The 25,520-nt window shown below is 35.8% G+C and overlaps 3 protein-coding genes and 1 pseudogene across 38 annotated transcripts; 2 read left to right on the top strand and 2 right to left on the bottom strand.

Annotated features, from left to right (window-relative positions):
- Positions 1–2,308: 2,308 nt before the first annotated feature.
- LOC130733070 (uncharacterized) lies at positions 2,309–5,623 on the bottom strand. Of its 31 annotated transcripts, none has more exons than XM_057585130.1 (8): positions 5,311–5,623; positions 5,074–5,210; positions 4,770–4,863; positions 3,815–3,881; positions 3,446–3,598; positions 3,297–3,360; positions 2,819–2,911; positions 2,309–2,725 (listed from the first exon to the last, which is right to left on the bottom strand). In XM_057585130.1, exons 1-7 carry the CDS (start codon positions 5,328–5,330, stop codon positions 2,820–2,822), a joined length of 627 nt encoding a protein of 208 aa, XP_057441113.1. In that variant the 5' UTR covers positions 5,331–5,623; the 3' UTR covers positions 2,309–2,725; position 2,819. The 31 variants fall into 31 exon arrangements, 5 of the variants coding, with proteins under 5 accessions (XP_057441113.1, XP_057441115.1, XP_057441110.1 ...); XM_057585132.1 differs by having other exon boundaries at positions 5,074–5,178; XR_009017305.1 differs by adding exons at positions 3,687–3,717; positions 4,215–4,265 and having other exon boundaries at positions 2,819–3,598; positions 5,069–5,623.
- Positions 5,624–6,935: 1,312 nt separating this feature from the next.
- LOC130731514 (flowering-promoting factor 1-like protein 3) lies at positions 6,936–7,434 on the bottom strand (annotated as a pseudogene).
- Positions 7,435–9,342: 1,908 nt separating this feature from the next.
- On the top strand, positions 9,343–20,424 carry LOC130733069 (probable pathogenesis-related protein ARB_02861). 6 transcript variants are annotated; one of them, XM_057585123.1, is made up of 8 exons: positions 9,343–9,523; positions 9,614–9,729; positions 14,550–16,864; positions 17,410–17,487; positions 18,679–18,724; positions 18,831–19,502; positions 19,596–19,736; positions 19,866–20,424. In XM_057585123.1, the coding sequence occupies exons 5-8, from the start codon at positions 18,719–18,721 to the stop codon at positions 20,331–20,333; spliced, it is 1,287 nt and encodes a 428-aa protein (XP_057441106.1). In that variant the 5' UTR covers positions 9,343–9,523; positions 9,614–9,729; positions 14,550–16,864; positions 17,410–17,487; positions 18,679–18,718; the 3' UTR covers positions 20,334–20,424. The 6 variants fall into 6 exon arrangements, with proteins under 6 accessions (XP_057441106.1, XP_057441103.1, XP_057441104.1 ...); XM_057585120.1 differs by lacking the exon at positions 14,550–16,864; XM_057585121.1 differs by lacking the exon at positions 14,550–16,864 and having other exon boundaries at positions 18,397–18,724.
- Positions 12,285–14,722, top strand: LOC130732797 (uncharacterized). The gene is made up of 3 exons (XM_057584784.1): positions 12,285–12,650; positions 12,742–13,243; positions 14,550–14,722. Exons 1-3 carry the CDS (start codon positions 12,285–12,287, stop codon positions 14,720–14,722), a joined length of 1,041 nt encoding a protein of 346 aa, XP_057440767.1.
- Positions 20,425–25,520: the final 5,096 nt, after the last annotated feature.

Here is a 25,520-nt window from a genome sequence, read left to right as displayed (position 1 = left end):
GAAATGGTTATAACTAATTAATAATTTTAGAAATCAAAACTAATTACTTGTGTCATATGGGGTTCCTAACTTATATGAACTAAATAATAATAAGTCCATTTAATTTTTTTTTGAGGTAAATAATAAAAAAATTAATACAATTAAAAACCATTTAATTTAATGTTTATATAGTTGAAGGAAAAGGGACAGTGAGAATGTTTTCAATCTTTTCATTGATATCATGCGTAATAATAAAATCACTCTCTGAGAGATTGAACCATGTTTGCTTGTACCCCACCGTAGTTCTTGTTTTGTAGGTTTGTTCCTTGCTTTTATGTTTTGTAGTTACTTCTGTAAGTCATGCTACAATTGTAAACCTTCATACAATTGTATCCTGGGATTTCAATCCCCATTCTCTCAATACATGATATCTTTTCTCTTGAAAAAAAAATCACTCTCTTTAACATTTAAAGATTAATATTAATATTAAATTATTATTTAAACCCATTTAAAATAGAAGACGCATGTAGCATGATATTGATGGAAAGTATTAAACTATCAAATAGAATTGATTAGCAAAAAATATAAAACCAAAATAATTTATCACTTCTAATGTAATTTTGTAACTGATAGTAACCTCATTATCTGGTGTGTTTGTTTTCAATCTTTCTCTTTTAATCATGTAGGTAGGAGTGCAAACATGGTAGCTCATGATTTGTCTAGGTTCTCATGATTTGTCTAGGTTCTCTTTGGTTCATGAAGATAGGATTTGGGTGGGTGTCACTCCATTTTGTATTCAGCAATGTGTACTCAAAGATTATGTCTCTTGTTAATGAAGGAATTGCTCTGTTTGCTGTCAAAAAAAAATATTAATCATGATTTTAATTACTCCTAAGTAACTTATGAAGTCCTATGAAATTCTGTAACTGATATTAACCTCATTATTGAGTGCGTAGCTAATATTAATTATGATCGTAAAAACAAAATTTGGTGAAGGTGAAAGGGTTAGTTCAATATTTTTTTTGTACATCGGAAAAAAGTTCAATATTTATTTAAGCATTCATATCTCAAATGTAATGTTAATGATTAATATTAATATTAATATAAATCCAAAATAATTCAGCATGACCTGTGGAGTTCTATAATTAATATTAAATTTCTAATTTAATGGGTAGTGAATTAAAAAATTTAGAGTAGGAGAAAGGGTTGCTAAAGACTAATATTATTATTAGTTATTATTCAATTAATAATTATGTAAATCCAAACTAGTTTATATGTGTCATATTGAATTTCATAACTGATATGAACTAAATAATAATAACCTGGTTTAAAATAGAATAAGGATGTAGCAGCTAGACATTAATGGGAGGTCTTAAACTGTTAAATCAAAATGTAAGGTATTAAACTAAATAAATTGATAAAAATGTCTTTAAAAAGCATATTAGTTACATATTATTTGCTGTATAGTTTACCCATATGAAAGGGTGTCATAGTTACAGTTTTTGGAAAAAAAAAAGTTATAACATTAAATATTACAAATAAAACCAACTTTGGAGTGCCTAATAATGACATAAAAACCTACCTTTCACATATACTTTCTATTATTATATAGATTGTAATTTATAAAATAAAAAATCTTAACATACTATTTCATTTTATTTGTGAATTGAAGAAAATAAAATACAACAAAAATTTAATTTAAAAAATAAAAATGAAATATAAATATTTAAAAAAAAATGCACTCGATATTTTCCAAGATTGAAATTTAGAGTGGGATTTAGAGAGACTGATCCACTCAAAGTGCTCCTGATATTTTCATTTTCTTGGATTGTGATCCGTTAATAATACACTGGGGTATATCAATCATATTAAGTTCATAAATATTATAATGATTGAACTTATGGGGATTGTGTTCTCAATAATAAAATAGGAAAAAAAACTACTCATTGAGGAATTTGAATGTTAATGACATTCATATAAAATTTATTAGAATCTTAATTTTTTCACTTACTCAAAACAAAAGTTAAGTAGGCTAATTAACATTTGACTTTCAGTTACAATTTTATTTCAAATTTCAACCATTAGCCGTTTTTAATAGCAATTAATACTCTATAAGCTAAGGAATTGAAAAAGGTTCACCACTAACTTTTAAATGCATTATTTATGTTACCAATAAAAAATTTATTTACATGTGCACATAACTTTTAATTCAGCCATTATTTGATAAAGAAAAATAATGAATAAAAACTTATCTTTAGCATCAAGACAAATAAATAATAAAAACTAAGAAATAATGAAAGGCAACTTATATATTGAAGAAGGAGGGATAGAAATATGCAAAATTGGCTAGAAAATAAATATACAAATGACAAAGAATATTTCCTTCATAAGCTAACTAACAAATAGAAATCCAAACTGAAATCTGCATCGGGTGCAATTCATTTGCAATGAAAAAGGAATGTGATTTACATAGACCTAGCTCCCAACTTAAAAAGAAAAGAGGGACAGAAAAAAGCAAGGAAATGTTATCAAACTTAGAACCCTTTAGTATTTGCACCATCATGAGAAAGTGCTATTGGATTGCTGGTAGTTTTGAGCATAATAGTTCCACTTCCCTCGGTTCTGAGAGTAGTTGAAGGAAGCTATTCTTGGAATGAATTGCTAGCCAATGCAGAGGCGAAATTCACATGTTCTTCCCATTCTTGATTGAAAGTTTGAGTACCTCTATTTGATTGAAAGTTTGAGTCTATTTAAATAGAGAACCAATAATAGCACATCATAAGCCAATATGAAATACAATAAACAACTGTACTTGAATGAAGTGGCAAGTTCATGTTACCTTAGAAGCATCCCTTTTCTTTTCTTTCATGACAATGGCGACTGCTGGCTTGTCTCTGTAGCAGATTCAAAGTCACTTTCTCGACTGAGTTTCCTAGAATAAGATAAAAATGAAAATGATACTATCAAGTCTTTAAATATAGCTGAAAGGGAATATAATTAATAGAGAAAGATATTTAGAACTTCACAGCTTTGCCATTATAAAAAAATCTGAGACATATTTAGAACCACACTACAATGAGAATAGTTCAACACCAAATAAACCGTAAGCCCAAATAGCCATGACTTGAACTTGGTCAACCCCGGACCGACAAAAGTGATTCAATTGTAGTTAATCAAAATGCTACAGAGACATAGAAGATGACAGAACAGTGTTAGACAATTTCAACTTATACTTTTTCATACTTTCCAAAATTTGAAAATGGCAATTAGAAAATTGAAACTATAATAACAACAAATATGGGTATAGCTATTAGTACCTTGCTTAAATAGTCCCGAAGCTAACATGGGTGGATAAATTGTCGGTGTTTGTTGAGTTTTCATCTGTGAAACTTCTTTTGACATGAGTGTGTTGCTTGCAGGAAAAAGTATTGAAGTGAAGATGAATTAATAATGCAGAAAACTATACCTCAGGTATTAGTACCTTTCTTTTTTCATAATGTAGCCTGACTCTTGGACTGAACTTGGAGATGTAGTGAAGAGAGCATATGTTGAAACTGAGCTCAAAACACTTGAGCCTAAAGAAACACTTGAGCTCAGAACCATATATATAGTAGTGGAGCTGATAGATGATGATGCAGAGTTTGTTATATTAGCCAGTGATGGGTTATGGAAGGTAAGATTTGACAAATAATGAACTATGCACACACCTTATGGACCATATTTTTGCACTTCTTACATCTGTATATTAAATTATTCAAGGTAATGACAAATCAAGAAGCAATGGATGCCATCAGAAATGTAAACTGTAAAGGAAGCTTGGTCTGCAACAACAAACCTTACAGAAGAGGCACTTAACAGGAAAAGCTGTGGTGATACCTCTTGCGTTGCTGTCACAGAACACACTACGAAAAGAAATAATCACTCGAATTAGTGTGAGGTTTTCTAACACATGAAATCCAATTTTAAAGGAGAAAGAAACAACAGTCACAATTAAAAAAATTGAACTGAGAATATAATAAGTTGTTTAACATATATGCCTTTTCCACACACATGATCAGATTTCAAATAAATTCAAGAATAAATAAGAAATTGAATTGGGAAGAAAGATAAAATTAAAAATGAAAAAACTTGAATTTAACCAATACAGGAAGAAGTGAACTTGACTGCTTCAGAAAATTTGAAGAAAATTTTCAATCATGCAACTACCTCCCATCATCGGGCAAAAACCCCTATACCTTACTCCTTCCACTTCCGGTCATTGTCAGACCTAGGCGAGCTTGGCTTTGCTATGAAGGAATCAAACCATATTTTCAGCCAACATAGCCACATAATTATAAATGAAAGAAATTAATAGATGCGAAGAGAAAAATCAAGGCAACAGTGCGGGTTGATCTATGCGGAAAAAATAAACTGTTTGGAGAAAAGGATGGTTGATTGAGGACATTAAGGGATTTGAATCGAAATTTTTGAAACAAAAGAATCCATCAAACATGCAGGTCATATTATTTCTTCCTTCAAACTTATGCATCAGCTAACGAATTGTGTTTATAGCTTGAGTAAACCCCAAAAATAGAAAAACACAAAAGCATAAAACATCCATTCAATTCAAACCCAAAATGCAAGCATGGGTGACAGTTCAGATGAATCAAATAAACAAATTTGAGATGAACAAATGAACCTTCACCGTGGAAATGAGAAGTCCACCTAAGGCTCCTAAACTAAGGAAAATATGTATTAGGAGGAAGAAGATAATCACAGAATAACAATCAAAAAGTTAAAGAGAAATAAACCTAACACACAGATGAACCCAGCCAAGGCGCACAACAGTGGAGGAGCAAAAAATCAAAGGCGGAAGCAGTGGTGCCCGTAACATAAGCGACATAACTGAAATTGCACCAGAAAAGCAAAAAATTGGAGATTAGTCTGAAATCGAAGTTCTCGTGCTGGAAGAGACCTTCCTCTAATAATCACAGAAATTCAAGTCAAAAGCATACTGATAAGAAAACCCAGGTAAGAAAATAAACTGAGGCAGAGAGAAAGATTGGATCCCTAAACATTCAATAAGAAAATGAGAGAAAGAGTCGGTTACCATACTGTGTTGGTTCTTAGAGTGATTCCCAATTGCAGTGGAATAACTGGCGAAATCGTTAACGGTATCCGGCGATGTTATAGGGGGCATTGGTTGAAATGACTTTGCAGCTTTCAGAAAAGAAGGAAATTGATCATACCCACTTGAGTTGAAATAGAGCGGAATCCAATTCAACAAAGTGAAATCAGTGAGAAAAATGAAGAGAAGGGACATTGCAGAGATTGGGGGAAAACAAAACGCACCGTCCGAAACAAAAAACCATAGGAACTCTCCAATTTCCAATTTGATTTATGTCTTTCACGTTTCTCACCCTCTCTGCAGACTTCTCACAGCAACGCCATCTTCATCGCACCAGATCCGCTGTCTCACCCAGTGCCGCACGAACTCATCTCTTCGGCTGGACCCTCTCTCTCTCTCTCGCACGACTCTGCTCTAGTGAATCTTAGTCATATGTTTTTTTTGTTATGGAGCTTCAGAGAAGGAGAAGGATCCGAATGAAAAAGGGGTGAGAAAAGAAACGGAAGAATAATGTGAGAGAGGTGAAATGAAATGCGTTTCAGATGGAATGGAAAAGTGAAACGGATGGAATTAAAAACCCAAATCTTTGTCAATCGAAATCGAACGGCTGAGATTCAATCTAAGGGAAATAAAATGTCTTTTTACCAAAATATCCATGCCCAACTTCCATAGTTTTTGGAATAAATTGTTGAACGACTTTTTTGCCCTTCAGGCTGCAGAAACTCTGCTTTTATATAGATATTATAGATTATAGATAATATTTTCTTTTTCAATTTTTTTTAGAGCAAAAAAGATTTATTCAAAATCAAAGGAAAGTACAATCCCACAAAGGGAGGAAAGAAAAAAGAGAGAGCAAAACCAACCCAAAGAACAAAGAAAACCCAACAAGAGAAACAAGACAAGCTCAAGCCAAAAACCTACCCCACCACCAAACGCCCACAAGAGCCCCAAAACCAAAAATAAAACCAAGAGCCGGGCACCAAACGCATACAAGCTAACGGGCCAATTCTCTCTAAGCTCCTCTGCCAAACCACGAATAGCCTCCTCATCGCTACTCGGAAACACCATACCCACAGATTTTCCCAATAACCAAGCCTTTGTAGCGCGAGTGAAGTAGCCGCCAGAAGAGGGAGCATAAGCGACGACGGGAGGAGGGATACCCGAGCTTTTCAATTTTTTTTTATATTTCAGTAATATCGTTTATTTACATAAAGAGAATTCGAATACCAAGGTATCCCCACAGCCGAAAGCCGTGAAATTAATCTCTCGCCCGAAAAAAAAAAAAAGAATTTCAATACAAGTAATTTAATGCATCAAAAAAACCGTAATACTATCTATTTCGATGTCTAAACACAATAATTTTTTCTGTTATATTTATATTTAAAAAATATTTTAATATTTATTATTTATATAATTACACTATAGTAATTTTCATATAATATTAAAAAATATCTTAAATAAACCCGTGCAACGCACGGGTATAATATCTAGTTAAAAGGGATTAGGAGGATTGAATAACACATGCATGTTCACCAATGATCAGTGAGGGTCAATTTAATAGCGACTTGGGTTTCTTCCTTACTTAGCTAGCCTATTAGTGTACTTTATCCTGGGTGAGATCACATTAGAAAACCACACCCTCTTCATTTTAAGCATACAAAATGTCAAAGTGCCTTGATAAAATAATTAATTTTTTTTAGTGAATTAGACAGGATTTAGAGAAGTATTTTGATTGCAGAAACAAGTAAAAATTTACAGAAGCACAAATCATAAATGACACCCATCAAATCCTTCCCAATGATAAATCAGACCCTACCTACATATAAACGACACTAATCAGAACATAAACTCATCAACACACAGTAAATTCCACTCCCATATATAACTTCTCATGTAAAATCAAATCAAAACATGCAGGTAAAATATGATATGTTACTACTACAACTACTACAACTACATGTCCCTAACTTGGAAAACGTTCTTGTTCTTGACAACTATGTCATACATGTGCATGGGCTTGAACTTGTTGAAATCTTTGGGGAGGGAGATGAGGTGCACGGTGGAGCGTTTGTGGAACTGAAGGAGGTCAGGGTCGTCATAGTAGCGCTCCCACCCGAGTGAGTAAAGCTTGCGCTCGAGAACGGCATAGGAAGTGATGGCTTCATCGGTTGGTGTGTGAATCAGCACCTTATTATTGCGCGCCTTACACTTGAACCTTGCCTGCTTCCTTCTACCACTTCACCTCCAGGGTTCTCCACCAGCCTCACCACCCCGTTCTTGAAAACCCAAACCCCTGACATTAATTCTTATTCACAAGAAGAACAAGAAGTAGCTAGAAGTGAGTTTGTTTGTTTGTGTGTTTTGGAGGGGGTATGTGACCTTGCTCCTTTATATAAATGAAATGATGAAGGTATGGGGAGGAGTATGGGATGTAATTAATTAGTTTCACAACTGAATTATTTTATTTATAAATTGGGTTTTGATGTGTTCATACCATATTTTCTCTACCATCTCATTTTCACAATTTATCTTCTCATCACTCGTTTTTTCATATCATACACATCACATCACCTATTGTCATTTATCTCTATTTTATTCATATATAACTCTATTGGTGTGGGTAGAATTTGTGATGAGTCATTTTTCAGTGAAGGGATTGTGTATGGTTTTGGAGGAAAGTTGGTTTAATCAGGCTAGGTGGGTTGTCCCAAAAGAAGTAAGAAAGTTAGTGCCGGTGAAGGTTTCTCAGTTTGTTTGGCAATTGCAGCGGAATCGAGAGGCAACTAAGGAAGCGTTGATGGCGCGAGGCATGCATTGTTATTCCAGGTGGAGGAGTTTGTTGTTTTTGCTTGGTATGTGTTGAATCTTCTTCTCATTGTTTTTGCATTAATTGTTATCATGTCTGGATGGTGTGGTGTGCAATTCTTTCAAGAGAAGGAACATGTTGGGTAATGCCGGGAAATATTGGTATGGTTCTTTTGGAATGGGGGAGGCGTTAAGAAATAAATTAGATCCTTTGATATGAGATTTAATGTTGTACGCGCTTTGCTGGTCCGTGTGGATTGAGAGGAATGTTGTGGTGTTCAATAATAAGGAGTTCTGTGCGACAACTGTTTGGGATATGTGTCGCAATCGGGGCCGCGGCGGGACGGCAAATAAGAGTTTTGAAATCAGAAGAGTCGCCACCAATATTTGTTAAAATGGAAAACATTGGAAAATCCATAAAAAAATGGTCTTTGAAACCAGTTTGGATCCGGGAGCCGATTACTCAAGGGGAAGGTTTTAGCACCCCACAACGTTATTGTGAAAATGGAAAAAAATGGTGACAGGTAGGTTCAAAACCAAGACATGAGAGAAATAAAAAATAGGTTCTACCACTATGCCACTGTTTATGTTATTTATGTTATTTTAGTAAAGGCAAAGTTATGTATATATAATTTATTAAATAAAGACAAACTTTCTATTATTTATTGACGTTAGGTTCCAAGCACACCTGCAGCGGTACAAATTCATGTAAAAACTTTTGCTTAAATCTTTTTAACAATTTGTTCATTTTTATCATATATTTAACTTAAGAGTAATGATCATTTGGATACACAAAAATGTATTAGACCAATCATTTAGATACACAAAAATGTATTAGACCAGTTACATAATAATTTATGGAATTTTAATAAATTCTTTATTTTTATATGTAATTAAAAAGAATTTTATCATTTGTTAATAAGGTATTCACTAGCTATTGGCTTATCTAAAAAAAACTAGTTATTCACAAATATAGCATGTATTATCTATATTAAATTATCACGGTCGGACCTTGACTTGACCCCGGTTCAACCTTTGAACCTTGAACCAATACCTTGACCGATTTGATGACCAGTTCGGTTTTCAGAGCATTGTTAATTTGTGACAAAACAAGCACATGAAAATTAAAGTGAAGCAAAATTTTCATCTCAGTGTATGATACAATCTTTCACGTGACCCCACCTTTAATGAAAGTTCCCTAATGGTTTGTTGGATTGGAATATCTCCAAATACCAACAAGTCGTGGTAGGAATCGGTCATAAAGCATAATAGATCCCGCCTCTAAAACTATATATCAGTGTGTAAAGAACTTTTTCACACCATGCATAGAAAAATATTAAACATTTTTTATCAAAAAAGAATTAGAGGTTGGAACTGTAGCAAAATTAAAATTAAAGCCCAAAAGTCTTAATATTATGAAGTGTTAAAGAGGCACACTATTGACCCAAAAATCACAGGCCCAGCTACTCTGTTTCTTACTTTCATTTTCTGGTGAGCACAGTAAGAGTGTAGAAACTGAAAACTAGGGTTCAAGCTCTGCTTCTCCGTCGAGAATTTTGCACCTGAATCTGCGAAAATGGCCAAATTGAGGAAGCTAGGTCGACCCATCGGTCACCGAATGTCCATGCTCAGGTTAGTCTACTCTCAATTCAAACCTCCAATTCGCCTTTCCTCCATTTTTGTTAGCTGAGCCTAAAACCGCGTTTCACTTTCCTTATTCAGAACCATGGTATTGCAGTTGATAAAGCACGAACGCATCGAAACAACTGTTGCTAAGGAGGTCAGAATCAGAAGGCTTGCAGATAACATGGTACAACATGGTACAACTTGGAAAGGAGGTTTGTGCATGTTTATTTCTATAAATTATGTTGAATAGAATTAATTAACTTGGACAAGAATATATATTTTTTATCAGTTCTTACTTAAGAGTTGTTAGAATATGATTTAGAACAACTCATGTGACCCTTACCGTTTAAGCTTTTAGGATAATTGGTTACTTGACATACTACATAGTAGGTGAGTTTGTGCATTGTCCACGCTTTAAGCCTAAAGGGCTGGGATAATTGGTTGCACAGACACGTTATGATTGTTGAGGTTGAGAAATTGAGTTCAGCTGTGTTCCTTAACTTCAAATTTGCACATTTGAAATTTCATTGATGCCCTGTATCTCCTTATCATACTCTGATGTAGTATAATCCGGGAAGCAGTAGCTGGACAAAAGGTCCACTCAGTCAAAGGAGTATTCCAACCACCATGACCTGGTACCATAAGATCCACAACTTTCTCAAGCCCTAACTCACATCTTGTCTTAAATTAACTGGTGGTCCGATGGTGAGCCAATTGTCATCCCAAATTCGAATACTAGTACCATCCCCAACCCGCCAACAACTACCATTTTGAACCATAGAGGAAGTTTTCAAAATGCTACTCCACGCATAACTCGGTCTATACCCCTTCTTAGCACAAAACATACTCCCGGTTGGGAAATAAACAGCTTTAAAAACCCGTCCAAGAAGAGAGTCAGGGTAATTATTAATTCTCCACCAATTCTTTGCTACCAATGACAAATTAATAGACTTGAAGTCCCTAAAGCCAAGATCCTCAGCATGCTTGGGCTGGCACATAGTTTCCCATTTTATCCAATGGATAGCACGTCGAGTGACATCACCACCCCAATACAATCGAGATACCATACTCTCAATCTCGTTACATAAACCATCCGGCAAGACAAAGCAAGACATGGCATATGACGGTATTGCTTGCGCCATAGATTTAATCAACACTTCTCTACCAGCCCGAGAGAGAGTTTGCTCTTTCCAACCTTTTAATTTTTTCCACACTCGCTCTTTCACAAAATTAAAAATCAGACTCTTCGATTTACCAATAATAGTGGGTAAACCTAGATACTTGTCATAGCTATCCACTGCCTTTACTCCCAACAACAGTTGCAAATCCACAAAACAGTTCTCTGACACATTTCGGCTAACCGACAACATAGACTTATCCAAGTTAATTACCTGCCCAGAAGCTCAGTCATAGGTAGACATAATGTTTTTTATGCATTCCGCTTCCTGAACCGTAGCCCAGGCAAAAAGAAAACTATCATCTGCAAAAGAAGATGAGAAATTATAGGAGCAGTACGAGCAATTCTTACACCATGCAAAGCAGAGGAAGAAATAGCTTGCTGGATCAAAGTTGAAAAAGCTTCACCACAAAGAATGAATAGCTTACGAAAGGATCTCCCTGTCGCAAACCCCGATAGAGTGCGAAATTCGGTTGCGGATTACCATTTAACATAATGGAAAAATTTACAGAACTAACACAATTCATAATTATATGAACCCATTGCACACGAAACCCCATATGAGTGAGAATACTTTCCAGGAAAGGTCATTCCACCCTAGCATAAGCTTTTGACATGTCAAGCTTAAGGGTCATCATGCAATTTCGACTTGTAACTCGTTTCTTCATGTAGTGCAAGCATTCAAAAGCAATCAAAGCATTATCTGTTATTAACCTGCTTGGAACAAAGGCGCTCTAGGCCTCACTAATTATATCATGCAAGATCAATTTCAATCTCTTTGCAATGGGATTAAAACAATCAAAGTTTGATTTACCGTACCTGGAGAAATTTCACCATGAAGAACCTTCAAGCAAAAATCAGAAACATCATCACCCACTATTGGCCAAAAATTCTGATAGAAGAGTGCTGGAAAACCATCCAATCCTGGAGCCTTAGTTGGGTGAATTTGGAACAACGCCTCCTCCACCTCCTCCCTGGAAAAAGGGGTCTCCAGAACCCTCCTATGAGCCTCGGTCACCCGCCCTCCCACCATAGACGCCACCTCTTCAATCCTTGTAGGGTCACTAGAAGCAAAAATCCCTTGGAAGTAGCTCGCCAAGACGCTATGCCCACATCCCTTGTGAACTTCCTGCCATGCTCATCCTGAATCTCCTCAATGGTATTTCTTTTCCTCCTTTGGGTTGCTTTTGTGTGGAAAAACCTCGTGTTCCGATCACCATGTTTCAGCCAATTTGCCCTCGATCTCTGACACCATGCCACCGCTTTCTGTTTCAGCATGTCATTTTAAACTTTTCTCTGCTTCTCTGCTTGCAATGATCACTTGCTCGGTTTGGGTCTCTCCTTGAAGACGTTGAAGGTTAGACGTGAGGAAGAGATGGTACAGAATGAAGCTAATGATAATGTGGAAAAAGGACTTAAATGGGTGCATATAGCTGATAATGTGGAGAAGGATCAATTGCATATTAATCTGAAGAAGCGTACAAGTGTGTTCTCTTCAGCACCTGGCACAAGGGTTTCTCCCCCTTTGAAGAGGCTTAACTCAGATGGATTGGGATCGGCGGCAACCGCTAGGCGCTCCCGCCCACCTCAATGAGGATCATATCGTGGAACTGTCGCGGGCTTGAGAACCTGGAGGCAGTGCGGGCTTTGCGTAAGCTCATCCACTTAGAAGCTCCCGACATAGTGTTCCTTATGGAAACTAAACTTTACACTTCAGAGATGCTGAGGCATCGTGGCATGAGTGGTCTTTGTAACATTTTCCCAGTCCAGTGTGGGGGCCGTGGAAGGTCCCGTGCAGGTGGCCTGTGCCTTTTGTGGCGGTCAGAGGTTGAGGTAACTGTTATAAATGCTTCTTTACATCATATTTTATTTAATATTGTCCATCCGGATCATGTGACTGTGCCTATGCCGGTGTATGCTATTTATGGATTCCCTGAAACACAACAAAATAAGAACGTGGGAATTGGTTCGACTTGCGAGGCCTATGGTACGTATGCCATGACTCTGTATTGGAGATTTTAATGATATACTTTCCTTGTCTGACAAGTCTGGTGGCGACCCACCTGTCCTTGGGCAATTGCAGGTCTCCAATCAAGTTTGTGTGGATTGTGGGCTAACCAGGGTGGACTATATTGGTAATGATTTTGCTTGGTCAAATAACAAGGATGGTCCAGGTAGTGTGGAGGAGCGCTTGGATTATGCCTTGGTTAATCAGGCTTGGGCTGAGTTATGGCCTGTTTCTTCGGTGTCACACTTGATTCGACACCAATCTGATCATAGCCCAATTTTTCTTCACTGCGGAGCTCGCAAATCTGAGGTCCAACGACATCGTGTGCAACTGTTCCGGTTTGAGGAGTTGTGGTTGGAGAGCGGGGAAGAGTGTGCTGAGGTTGTTGCTGAAGGGTGGGGGAGCCCAGACCACTCTTTTCTTTCTAGGATTGAGTTGGTGGGGCGGTCCCTTGATTCCTGGGGGAGGGCAAAATATGAGGATTTAACAAAGAGGATAAAGGAGGCAAGATCTCTCCATATATCATTACTATCAAAGGGAGGTGTTATATGGCACGATACACCACAACCCAATTATAGCACCACCCTTTTTTTTAACTTCATTAAAAATCATCTTCGCATGAGATCATGTACTTTGCTGGCCTCTTACCCTCATCCGTTAAGTGTTCACATTTCCTCTTTCTTTGAAGACTCTTCTTCTGTCTGTCCTTTGCCTTAGCTTTCCGAGAGGGCCGGTGAGACGTGAACAGCCCCCTGGAAATTTCCCCACTTAGTTCCCAATTCCCCTGGACGGGTTTATTTACACTACTTTTTTTAATATAGTATAAAAATTATTACAGTGTAATTAAATTACTTTTGTATTAGTATTAAATTAATTTTAAAAACTTTGGTTGTAATATATTTTATTGATTTGGGTTCTCTGTTTTTAGGTTTATTATTGTGGTTTCAATTGTAGAAGTGCTGATTTATCATATATTCGGTTTAAACATTGATACTCAATTATTGTCCCCATATGTTATTCTATTTTTCAATCATAACTAATCTTTAAAAACCAATTTAATAATTTGAAAAATCCTTAAGTGAATTTAAAATATTTTAAATCAAGTAATAAGGTTTTAATATAAGTTATAATAACATATTTTTTTTATACTTTTTTATCAACAATAAAATAATTTTAACTTTTTTTTTAATTTGAAATAATTTTAACTTAAAAATTATAATTGAAATAACTTTTTATAACTTGAAATAAAATAATTATTTTTCTCTGTTATGCTTCCTCAAGTTATTTTTACTTCTACATAATAGATCAAAAATCATATTAATTTTTTTTTTCAAATAATATACACGTTCAATATAGTAATAATAATATCTTATAGAGACATTATTTTTTAATTTTCAACTATTTTTTTGATATCAATTATTAATAAATATTTTTTTATAAGTAATAAATAGTAATAAGTTTTATTTTGGCTTAATTGCACTTTTGTTCCCTTAAGTATCACTAATGTGTGATTTTCCTCCCCTATGTTTAAAAGGAGCGAATTTACTCCCTTAAGTATCAATTTGTGAAAATTAAGTCTTTCCGTTAAGTTGTCATCCAAATTTAGACGGACGTTGCTGACGTGACTTCATTAATTGACGTGGCTCTGATGTTGCGCACACTTGGATGCCATGTCATCTATTTTTTCCTTATCTTTTAAATAAAGAAGAAAATAAATAAAACAAAACACAATTTAAAACTAAAAAATTAAAAAACCTACGAATATATTTTTCAAATAATCAGATCTAAGAAGTTTGCTTCTTCTTCAGCTTTTCCCTTCATCTCATTTGTTTTTTGTCCTTTTCCAGAAGGAGGTGAGGAAGCTTCATGCGGAGGATGGCATGGCGCCGCCGCCGTTGCTAAGTGTGTTCGTGAAGGGGAGGCTGAACGAGTTGGGTCGGGTCGGCCGGATCTTGAGCGTGACCCGTGTGGAGAGAGGGGGTTAGGAGGCTTGGTTGGTGAGGACGAAATCTGCTGGTAATTAGGCCAACCCATACTGACCACCACCCTCAACCATGAACAAACCGAACAAGGGCAGAGGCAAGAGTGGGAGGAAGAAAGAAGAGACACGAGTTTGATGGTTGATTTCGCCGTGACCATCGAGCCCTGTCGCCGCCGCGAGTGCAAGGTTCAAACACTCTGTTTCGGTGTACCGAGGTCACAGCGTCGGAGTCTCGTCGCCGTCCTGGGTCTTCTCGCCCTTCGTCTTCCTTCCTCCTCCGATTGCTCTCTCTCATGAGGGTTGGGTCTTCCTTCATCCTCTGATTGAACCCTGATTTGGGGGAAAAAATTCTGAGTTTGAAATTTCTGGGTTCGAAGATTGAAACTAGAGATTGAGGATGAAGAAGGAAAATATCGAGATGGAAGGGTGGTTGTGGTGGTGAGTGGTGCTGGTGAAAGGGAAGAAGAAGGGTGGTTGTGGTGGTGAATTCGCATATGGGGTGGGGGAGAGCAGAAGATGAGTGGGGGAGAAAAAACGTGCTTTCAGGAAGAAGATGGGTATTTTTTTGGTACAAGAAGATGGGTATTTGTTTTTACATTGAAGATATAAATTTAAAAATAAAATAAAAGATAATTTGTTTTTTTTTTTAATTTAGTGTAGGGGGTGCAGACAGTAAAAGGGGGTGAAAATAGCAACAACCGTTAGCAATTGGATGGAATGATAACGGCAGGACTCAATTTTCACAAATTGAAATATGAGGGAGTAAATCCGCTCGTTTTAAATATAGGGGAGGAAAATCACACAATGGAGATACTTAAGGGAGCAAAAGTGCAATTAAGCCTTTTATTTTTTTAAAATTCCTCAACTTATGATTAATAACTAATAAGATTTATAATTATTATTAAGAATATAAACAAATTATTATTAACAATCTATTATTGTCATTAATGTAAGGTAGTTAATTTCAATTATTATTATTTTTAAAAAATTCACCTCAAGTTGTAATGAATAATTAAAATTTAAATAATTTAAATATTTCATTTATTAATTTCAAAAAATTCAAAGCAGTTTTTCTCATATTTTATCTTTTATACCCTTTATAATTTTTCTGCCACCTTTCACCACCATCTTTTGTTATATTCCTTTTTTTTTGAAATAATTCCTAGTTTACTCTCTCTCTCTCTAGATTAATTGAGGCACAAGTCCGGGATGGCAATGGGTAGGGTCTGAGTAGGGTACTACAGTACCCATCCCTATACCCGCGTTTTCAAAAAGTACTCGTACCCGTCCCTATACCCACGTGGGTAGAAACCTGAGTGCCCGTCCCCGTACCCTCAGGGTACCTATATGCCCGTACCCGTGCCCGTTACCCGCAATTTAGTTAGTGAAAATTTAACTTTCTTCAATAGAAAATCAAAATATAACTGCTGTTATAAAATAAAACTCATTAATTAAAAATACAAATGATCATCAATATTTAAGAAGTAAAATCATTTGAATAATCATTTGAATAAGTATAAATTTTATAAAAAGAATAAGCGAGAATTGAAGCTTAAAATTTATAAATTTAGATTATTAATAAACTCTTAAAGTTGTCGGTTAATAATTTATTTTTAAAATAAGTGAAAATAATCATGAACCGTACATATAATATTAAGACTTCACTTGCGTATTTTTTAAAAGAAGTTGAGAAGTTACATTCTAAGTTTATTAAAATATACTACCAATTATGTGTATGTATATGTATAATATGTGTGGGGGGGTATGGGGCGGGTTGGGTACTGTAGTACCCATACCCGCACCCGTACCCATTAATTTTTGCGGGTATTTACCCATGCCCAACCCCATACCCACCTAACGGGTTTTTACCCTACCCTTTGTGGGTATTTTTTGCGGGTACCCAATGGGTCTTGGACCCATTTCCATCCCTAAGTCCGCCCATTAGAAATTTTCAATGTCAATTAATTCCCACTAATTTAGGCACAAGTCGTCCAGTCGTGTGTATCTTCGATTCAAAATTCAAACTCACCGCTTGGCTTCTCTCTCGCACAGCTTCGATTCAAACTTGCACTGCTTCACTACTTAAACTCACACTGATCCTTCTCTCTCGTGGTTTCTGTTTCTCTCACTCTCGTTCAAATTCTGTGGAAACAAGGAAGGAAACAAGCAACGCGCGTTTAGGTAAACTATTCTGACAAAATTCATGGCTTCAAGTTGTGAATTTTCTTTTGAAAAACATAGGTGAATTTTGGACATAGTTATCGATTCATATTTGAAAGGAATTTAGTCCGTTCAAATGTATTTGAATTTTGATTCTTGGAGTAATGTGGGTGAATTTCTCTCACTCTTGTTCAAATTCTGTTAACTGATTATGTCATGGATGAAGGATTTGTTGATGATATGAAGGCAGAGGGATGGAAATTGATTGCATTTTTCGCCTTTTCTTTGAGTGATGTGTTTTTTGCTTTGCTCTTCATTGAAGTTTTGATCTTATATGAAACTGAAATTGACCCATCATTTACATATAAAACTTTATTGAAAGTGAGAGAAACTATTAGCAATAAGAGTATGTGTGGCGTGGGTTAGAGTGAGTCAAACAGAGGAAAGTGGCCACAGTTCAGTAAGTTAGGAATTGAATTAGTTTGTACAACCTTAATTATTAGGTGTCCAAGTCCAACTATGTTTTGATACTATTTCTCTTTCTCTACTCTCGTTCTTTCTATCAGAGACTCAGACCCAGGGCAGAGGTGTCGTCCCGATCCTTCACCGCTCAGCGCCGTCGTGATCTCTTTCTCTAATTTAAGGTCAGTGCCTCCTATTTCTTTCATTTTTCTTTTGCTGGTTGTTGGTTTGAGATATTGTATTCATATAAACATTGAGATCTGTGTCATCCTGTTAAAGTTATGGTAGTTTTTGGCACAAAAGTTTGCTACAAACCCAAGTGTACTTCCAAAAGTTTCAATTCTTGTCTGTTGACCACAGGAATCTTAAGAAGTCTCTAACACTTCTTTTGTTGAACCCCCCATAATATAGAATTTGCTTATAATATAAAATTATGTACAAACAGAGCTTGAATTAGAAGTAGATGATTGAATATACATGGCTTGCTTTGTTACTTTTACTTTAAGTACACAGCCATTGGAGTTGTCATATGAGGTTTCAGCAATTTTATATTCTAGTTTGTTGTATACATAAAACTTAAGTTTCAAGATAGTTGTTGAACCATTAGACCATTAGACCATTCATAAGTTCCACAACCTTGAGTTACATGCACATCTCCTTGTGCATCTCGAGAATTTCTTGTATAATTGAACTTGAACGAGAATTAAGCCTACTTTGATCTGACAAATTAGTTTATGATAGAACCAAGTGGATCACACAGAATTCTAGCTAACCATAGAACAAGGTGGATCACACAGAATTCTAGTTAAACATAGAACCACAGATTTCTCAATATTTGTTCAACATATTTTACTAACCATGAGTGCCAAAAAATATAATCTAACATATTTTACAGAATTCTAGTTAAACATAAAACGAAAGCCTACTTTTATCAATTGAACTTGTACTAATTTACTTAATCACCACGCTTCCATTGTGTTACTCTGAGAAAAATAACACAGTTTATTAACTATTTGTTTATGTCTGAAATTTGCTTTTAATCCTGTGTTTGTTTGATTCTGTGTTTATCACTTTCATGATATGTATTTTAGGTTTTCGTTTTCAACACTGCCAATGCTTGATTTCCTGGGTTTGTTTGATTCTGTGTTTATCACTTTCATGATATGTATTTTAGGTTTTGGTTTTCAACACTGTCAATGCTTGATTCGGTGTCTATAACATTTAGGGTTTATACTGTTTATTTACATTTAACTTGATGGAAATTCATTTGATTCAGTGTATGCAAGTTTGTCCATTTTGATTGTTTCTGTAAAATTCATAACAATTAACTGTTGTTGCTCCGTGTATTTGAAATTCTGATTCTCTGCAACTAGATGGCGTCAGAACACTCCTCCTCCTCTTTAATTCCAATAAATGCAAGTAACGCTCTTCAATCACAACAAGCAAGTCTCTCTCTTCAAGAAAATTTTGTTGTTTGTATTGTGCATTTGTTTAATTTTGCTACCTTTTTATCTTTCTTTTCTAGGATAAAAAACAGAGGCAACCTATTAAGGTTGAAGGCATAAAAAAACTTCTGGCTCTTGGATTGACAGAGGCAAAAAAAAAAAGGCTAATGGAAAAATCAATCTTTTCCAATTTAGTACAAGTTCGAAATGTGAGAGAGAGTTCTGGCACTCTCATTAGACTTTTCTGTAGACTTTATCATCCAGAAAATAAAAATTTTGTCTTGAACAACAGGGGGGTAACCTTCCGCTTTTGTGCCGAAGAGGTGGCACATGTCCTGAGTATTAAAAATACCGGGACTGATTTAGTTAACACTAAGGGGAAAGAATTTCCTCAATTCCTCTTTGACCTCTGCAACAAATATCCTCCTAAGAAAAAAGCACCAACAACAACCATAATAACATCAATGATTAAGAGTGTATTGAATCAAATGCTTGTAAATGACGAAGAAAGCAAATTCCGCTTCAAACAATTGCTTTGTTATTACCTCATTGAGAAAATTCTGATGTGTTCAGCCAATCCAAAGGCTCCTCGTATGTCTTTTTGGGGGATAGTAGAAAATTTGGAGGCCTTGGAACAAGTCAATTGGGCAAAACAAATTTTTGATTACACCTGTGAAGCTATTTCTGATCTTAAGAGTAGGACTCCCAATGTTGTACAGAACCAATTTAAGGGGTGTGCTCCAGCTTTAGAGGTAATAATTTCAATTTAATGTTTTTTTTTTAATATATGATATTTCTCATATTGTTTATTTTCCGCTATTGATATTTGACAACACTAATGTTAGACAATCATATACGAAAGAATCCAACCTTTACGACCACAGCTACAGAGAGATAATTCTTATCCTCCGGTCCAAAAATACTATTCTCTCAGGCAGACGAAGGATTATTTTGAGGGTATCTTGGAAAAGCTTGAAGCCTCGGAGGTTTTTACACTCATTTCATGCATAATTAACCACATTTTCATGCATAACTCTTTTTTTTAATTTTATGGATTGTTTGTATTTATTTTAAGTACATTCATTTAAACAATTTTTTTCTTTTAATTTTTTCAGATAATCAAATGTCAATGGTGTGGGGATGGAGTAGAGGGTGATGCTAGCCTTTCCACTCCCTCTACTCCCTCTTTGATGGCGGAGGAGGAGTATGATAGGGTGCTGGTGGATATAGACTCTATGACCATGACTGATGCATCATCTTCACCTGTTCCTTCCCAGGTGCCTCCTCCTCAGCCAGAGAAAGCTTCATCATCTTCACCAGTGCCTTCACATGTGCCTTCACAGGTGCCTCCTCCTCAGCCTGAGAAAACTTCATCATCTTCACCAGTGCCTTCACAGGTGTCTCCTCCTCAGCCTGAGAAAGCTCCATCATCTTCACCAGTGCCTTCACAGGTGCCTCCTCCTCAGCCTGAGAAAGCTCCATCATCTTCACCAATGCCTTCACAGGTGCCTCCTCCTCAGCCTGAGAAAGTTCAAAGGAGGTCGGCAAGGCCAAGAAAAGCTAATCCTAAGTATACCAATTAGTTCAAGAAACAATTGTTCTGGTTTTGTTTGGAACTAATTTTGTGTAATAACTTTGATGCATTTTCTGTTGTTTATAAAGTGCATTTGCTTTTATGATGTGCATATCATCATCCCGTTAATTTTGTGTATTTGTTAGGGGCTTAGATGACGAATTATGGTTAAGTTTAAAATAGTAGAAGATCTCAGCTTAGAGCTGGGTTAAGACTCATTGGGAAGATTTGTGATAATTTACCAAAATGGAGACAAATAAAAGTCTTTAGAACCAAGTGGCAAGCGGCTGCATGATCAATTTGGTAAATACTTTTATTTGTCTCCATTTTGGTAAATTATCACAAATCTTCCCAATGAGTCTTAACCCAGCTCTAAGCTGAGATCTTCTACTATTTTAAACTTAACCATAATTCGTCATCTAAGCCCCTAACAAATACACAAGATTAACGAGATGATGATATGCACATCATAAAAGCAAATGCACTTTATAAACAGCAAAAAATGCATCAAAGTTATTACACAAAATTAGTTCCAAACAAAACCAGAACAATTGTTTCTTGAACTAATTGGTATACTTAACATTTGCTTTTCTTGGCCTTGCCGACCTCCTTTGAACTTTCTCAGGCTGAGGAGGAGGCACCTGTGAAGGCACTGGTGAAGATAATGGAGCTTTCTCAGGCTGAGGAGCTTTTCTTGGCCTTGCCGACCTCCTTTGAACTTTCTCAGGCTGAGGAGGAGGCACCTGTGAAGGCACTGGTGAAGATGATGGAGCTTTCTCAGGCTGAGGAGGAAGCACCTGTGAAGGCACTGGTGAAGATGATGGAGCTTTCTCTGGCTGAGGAGGAGGCACCTGGGAAGGCACAGGTGAAGATGATGCATCAGTCATGGTCATAGAGTCTATATCCACTAGCACCCTTTCATACTACTCCTCCGCCATCAAAGAGGGAGTGGAAAGGCTAGCATCACCCTCTACTCCATCCCCACACCATTGACATTTGATTATCTGAAAAAATTAAAAGAAAAAAATTGTTTAAATGATTGTACTTAAAATAAATACAGACAATCCATAAAATTAAAGAAAAGAGTTATGCATGAAAATGTGGTTAATTATGCATGAAAAGAGTGTAAAACCTCCGAGGCTTCAAGCTTTTCCAAGATACCCTCAAAATAATCCTCCGTCTGCTTGAGAGAATAGTATTTTTGGACCGGAGGATAAGAATTATCTCTCTTAGCTGTGGCCGTAAAGGCTGGATTCTTTCGTATATGATTGCCTAACATTATTGTTGTCAAATATCAATAGCAGAAAATAAACAATATGAGAAATATCATATATTAAAAAAAAGAACATTAAATTGAAATTATTACCTCTAAAGCTGGAGCACACCCCTTAAATTGGTTCTGTACAACATTGGGAGTCCTACTCTTAAGATCAGAAATAGCTTCACAGGTGTAATCAAAAATTTGTTTTGCCCAATTGACTTGTTCCAAGGCCTCCAAATTTTCTACTATCCCCCAAAAAGACATACGAGGAGCCTTGGGATTGGCTGAACACATCAGAATTTTCTCAATGAGGTAATAACAAAGCAATTGTTTGAAGCGGAATTTGCTTTCTTCGTCATTTACAAGCATTTGATTCAATACACTCTTAATCATTGATGTTGTTGGTGCTTTTTTCTTAGGAGGATATTTGTTGCAGAGGTCAAAGAGGAATTGAGGAAATTCTTTCCCCTTAGTGTTAACTAAATCAGTCCCGGTATTTTTAATACCCAGGACATGTGCCACCTCTTCGGCACAAAAGCGGAAGGTTACCCCCTGTTGTTCAAGACAAACTTTTTATTTTCTGGATGATAAAGTCTACAGAAAAGTTCTATGAGAGTGCCAGAACTCTCTCTCACATTTCGAACTTGTACTAAATTGGAAAAGATTGATTTTTCCATTAGCCTTTTTTTCTCCTCTGTCAATCCAAGAGCCAGAAGTTTTTTTATGCCTTCAACCTTAATAGGTTGCATCTGTTTTTTATCCTAGAAAAGAAAGATAAGAAGGTAGCAAAATTAAACAAATGCACAACACAAACAACAAAATTTTCTTGAAGAGTGAGACTTGCTTGTTGTGATTGAAGAGCGTTACTTGCATTTATTGGAATTAAAGAGGAGGAGGAGTGTTCTGACGCCATCTAGTTGCAGAGAATCAGAATTTCAAATACATAGAGCAACAACAGTTAATTGTTATGAATTTTACAGAAACAATCAAAATGGACAAACTTGCATACACTGAATCAAATGAATTTCCATCAAGTTAAATGTAAATAAACAGTATAAACCCTAAATGTTATAGACACCAAATCAAGCATTGGCAGTGTTGAAAACCAAAACCTAAAATACATATCATGAAAGTGATAAACACAGAATCAAACAAACACATGATTAAAAGCAAATTTTAGACATAAACAAATAGTTAATAAACTGTGTTATTTTTCTCAGAGTAACACAATGGAAGCGTGGTGATTAAGTAAATTAGTACAAGTTCAATTGATAAAAGTAGGCTTTCGTTTTATGTTTAACTAGAATTCTGTAAAATATGTTAGATTATATTTTTTGGCACTCATGGCTAGTAAAATATGTTGAACAAATATTGAGAAATCTGTGGTTCTATGTTTAACTAGAATTCTGTGTGATCCACCTTGTTCTATGGTTAGCTAGAATTCTGCGTGATCCACCTGGTTCTACCATAAACTAATTTGCCAGATCAAAGTAGGCTTAATTCTCGTTCAAGTTCAATTGTACAAGAAATTCTCGAGATGCACAAGGAGATGTGCGTGTAACTCAAGGTTGTGGAACTTATGAATGGTCTAATGGTCTAATGGTTCAACAGCTATCTTGAAACTTAAGTTTTATGTATACAACAAAATAGAATATAAAATTGGTGAAACCTCATATGACAACTCCTATGGCTGTGTACTTAAAGTAAAACCAACAAAACAAGCCATGTATATTCAATCATCTACTTCTAATTCAAGCTCTGTTTGTACATAATTTTATATTATAAGCAAATTCTATATTATGGGGGGTTCAACAAAAGAAGGGTTAGAGACTTCTTAAGATTCCTGTGGTCAACAGACAAGAATTGAAACTTTTGGAAGTACACTTGGGTTTGTAGCAAACTTTTGTGCCAAAAACTACCATAACTTTAACAGGATGACGCAGATCTCAATGTTTAATTGAATACAATATCTCAAACCAGCAACCAGCAAAAGAAAAATGAAAGAAATAGGAGGCACTGACCTTAAATTAGAGAAAGAGATCGCGACGGCGCTGAGCGGTGAAGGATCGTGACGGCACCTCTGCCCTGGGTCTGAGTCTCTGATAGAAAGAACGAGAGTAGAGAAAGAGAAATAGTATCAAAACATAGTTGGACTTGGACACCTAATAATTAAGGTTGTACAAACTAATTCAATTCCTAACTTACTGAACTGTGACCACTTTCCTCCCTGTTTGACTCACTCTAACCCACGCCACACATACTCTTATTGCTAACAGTTTCTCTCACTTTCAATAAAGTTTTATATGTAAATGATGGGTCAATTTCAGTTTCATATAAGAAGATCAAAACTTCAATGAAGAGCAAAGCAAAAAACACATCACTCCAAGAAAAGGCGAAAAATGCAATCAATTTCCATCCCTCTGCCTTCATATCATCAACAAATCCTTCATCCATTACATAATCAGTTAACAGAATTTGAACAAGAGTGAGAGAAATTCACCCACATTACTCCAAGAATCAAAATTCAAATACATTTGAACGGACTAAATTCCTTTCAAATATGAATCGATAACTATGACCAAAATTCACCTATGTTTTTCAAAAGAAAATTCACAACTTGAAGCCATGAATTTTGTCAGAATAGTTTACCTAAACGCGCGTTGCTTGTTTCCTTCCTTGTTTCCACAGAATTTGAACGAGAGTGAGAGAAACAGAAACCACGAGAGAGAAGGATCAGTGTGAGTTTAAGTAGTGAAGCAGTGCAAGTTTGAATCGAAGCTGTGCGAGAGAGAAGCCAAGCGGTGAGTTTGAATTTTGAATCGAAAATACACACGATTGGACGACTTGTGCCTCAATTAGTGGGAATTAATTGACATTGAAAATTTCTAATGGGCGGACTTAAGGATGGCAATGGGTCCAAGACCCATTGGGCACCCGCAAAAAATACCCACAATGGGTAGGGTAAAAACCCGTTAGGTGGGTATGGGGTTGGGCATGGGTAAATACCCACAAAAATTAATGGGTACGGGTGCGGGTATGGGTACTATAGTACCCAACCCGCCCCATACCCGCACACACATATTATACATATACATACACATAATTGGTAGTATATTTTAATAAACTTAGAATATAACTTCTCAACTTCTTTTAAAAAATACGCAAGTGAAGTCTTAATATTATATGTACGGTTCATGATTATTTTCACTTATTTTAAAAATAAATTATTAACCGACAACTTTAAGAGTTTATTAATAATCTAAATTTATAAATTTTAAGCTTCAATTCTCGCTTATTCTTTTTATAAAATTTATACTTATTCAAATGATTTTACTTCTTAAATATTGATGATCATTTGTATTTTTAATTAATGAGTTTTATTTTATAACACAAGTTATATTTTGATTTTCTATTGAAGAAAGTTAAATTTTCACTAACTAAATTGCGGGTAACGGGCACGGGTACGGGCATATAGGTACCCAGAGGGTACGGGGACGGGCATTCAGGTTGCTACCCACGTGGGTATGGGGACGGGTACGAGTACTTTTTGAAAACGCGGGTATGGGGATGGGTACTATAGTACCCTACCCAGACCCTACCCATTGTCATCCCTAAGCGGACTTGTGCCTCAATTAATCTAGAGAGAGAGAGAGAGTAAACTAGGAATTATTTCAAAAAAAAAGGAATATAACAAAAGATGGTGGTGAAAGGAGGCAGAAAAATTATAAAGGGTATAAAAGAAAAAATATGAGAAAAACTGCTTTGAATTTTTTTTTTGACAGGAAAAAATGCTTTGAATTTATAAACACCTTACATTTTGGAATGTATAAATTTTAAAGAGAAAAAGGATGATGCATCGATGGTGTAAAGTTTTTTTACACCGTCAACCAATCAGATTTTAAGGATGTGCCACATCAATTAATGAAATTAAATAAA

Source organism: Lotus japonicus, chromosome 1 (assembly GCF_012489685.1).
Source record: "Lotus japonicus ecotype B-129 chromosome 1, LjGifu_v1.2".
NCBI lineage: Eukaryota > Viridiplantae > Streptophyta > Magnoliopsida > Fabales > Fabaceae > Lotus > Lotus japonicus.
Note: the sequence above shows the minus strand (reverse complement) of the source record. Positions and strands in the feature narration are given on the sequence as shown.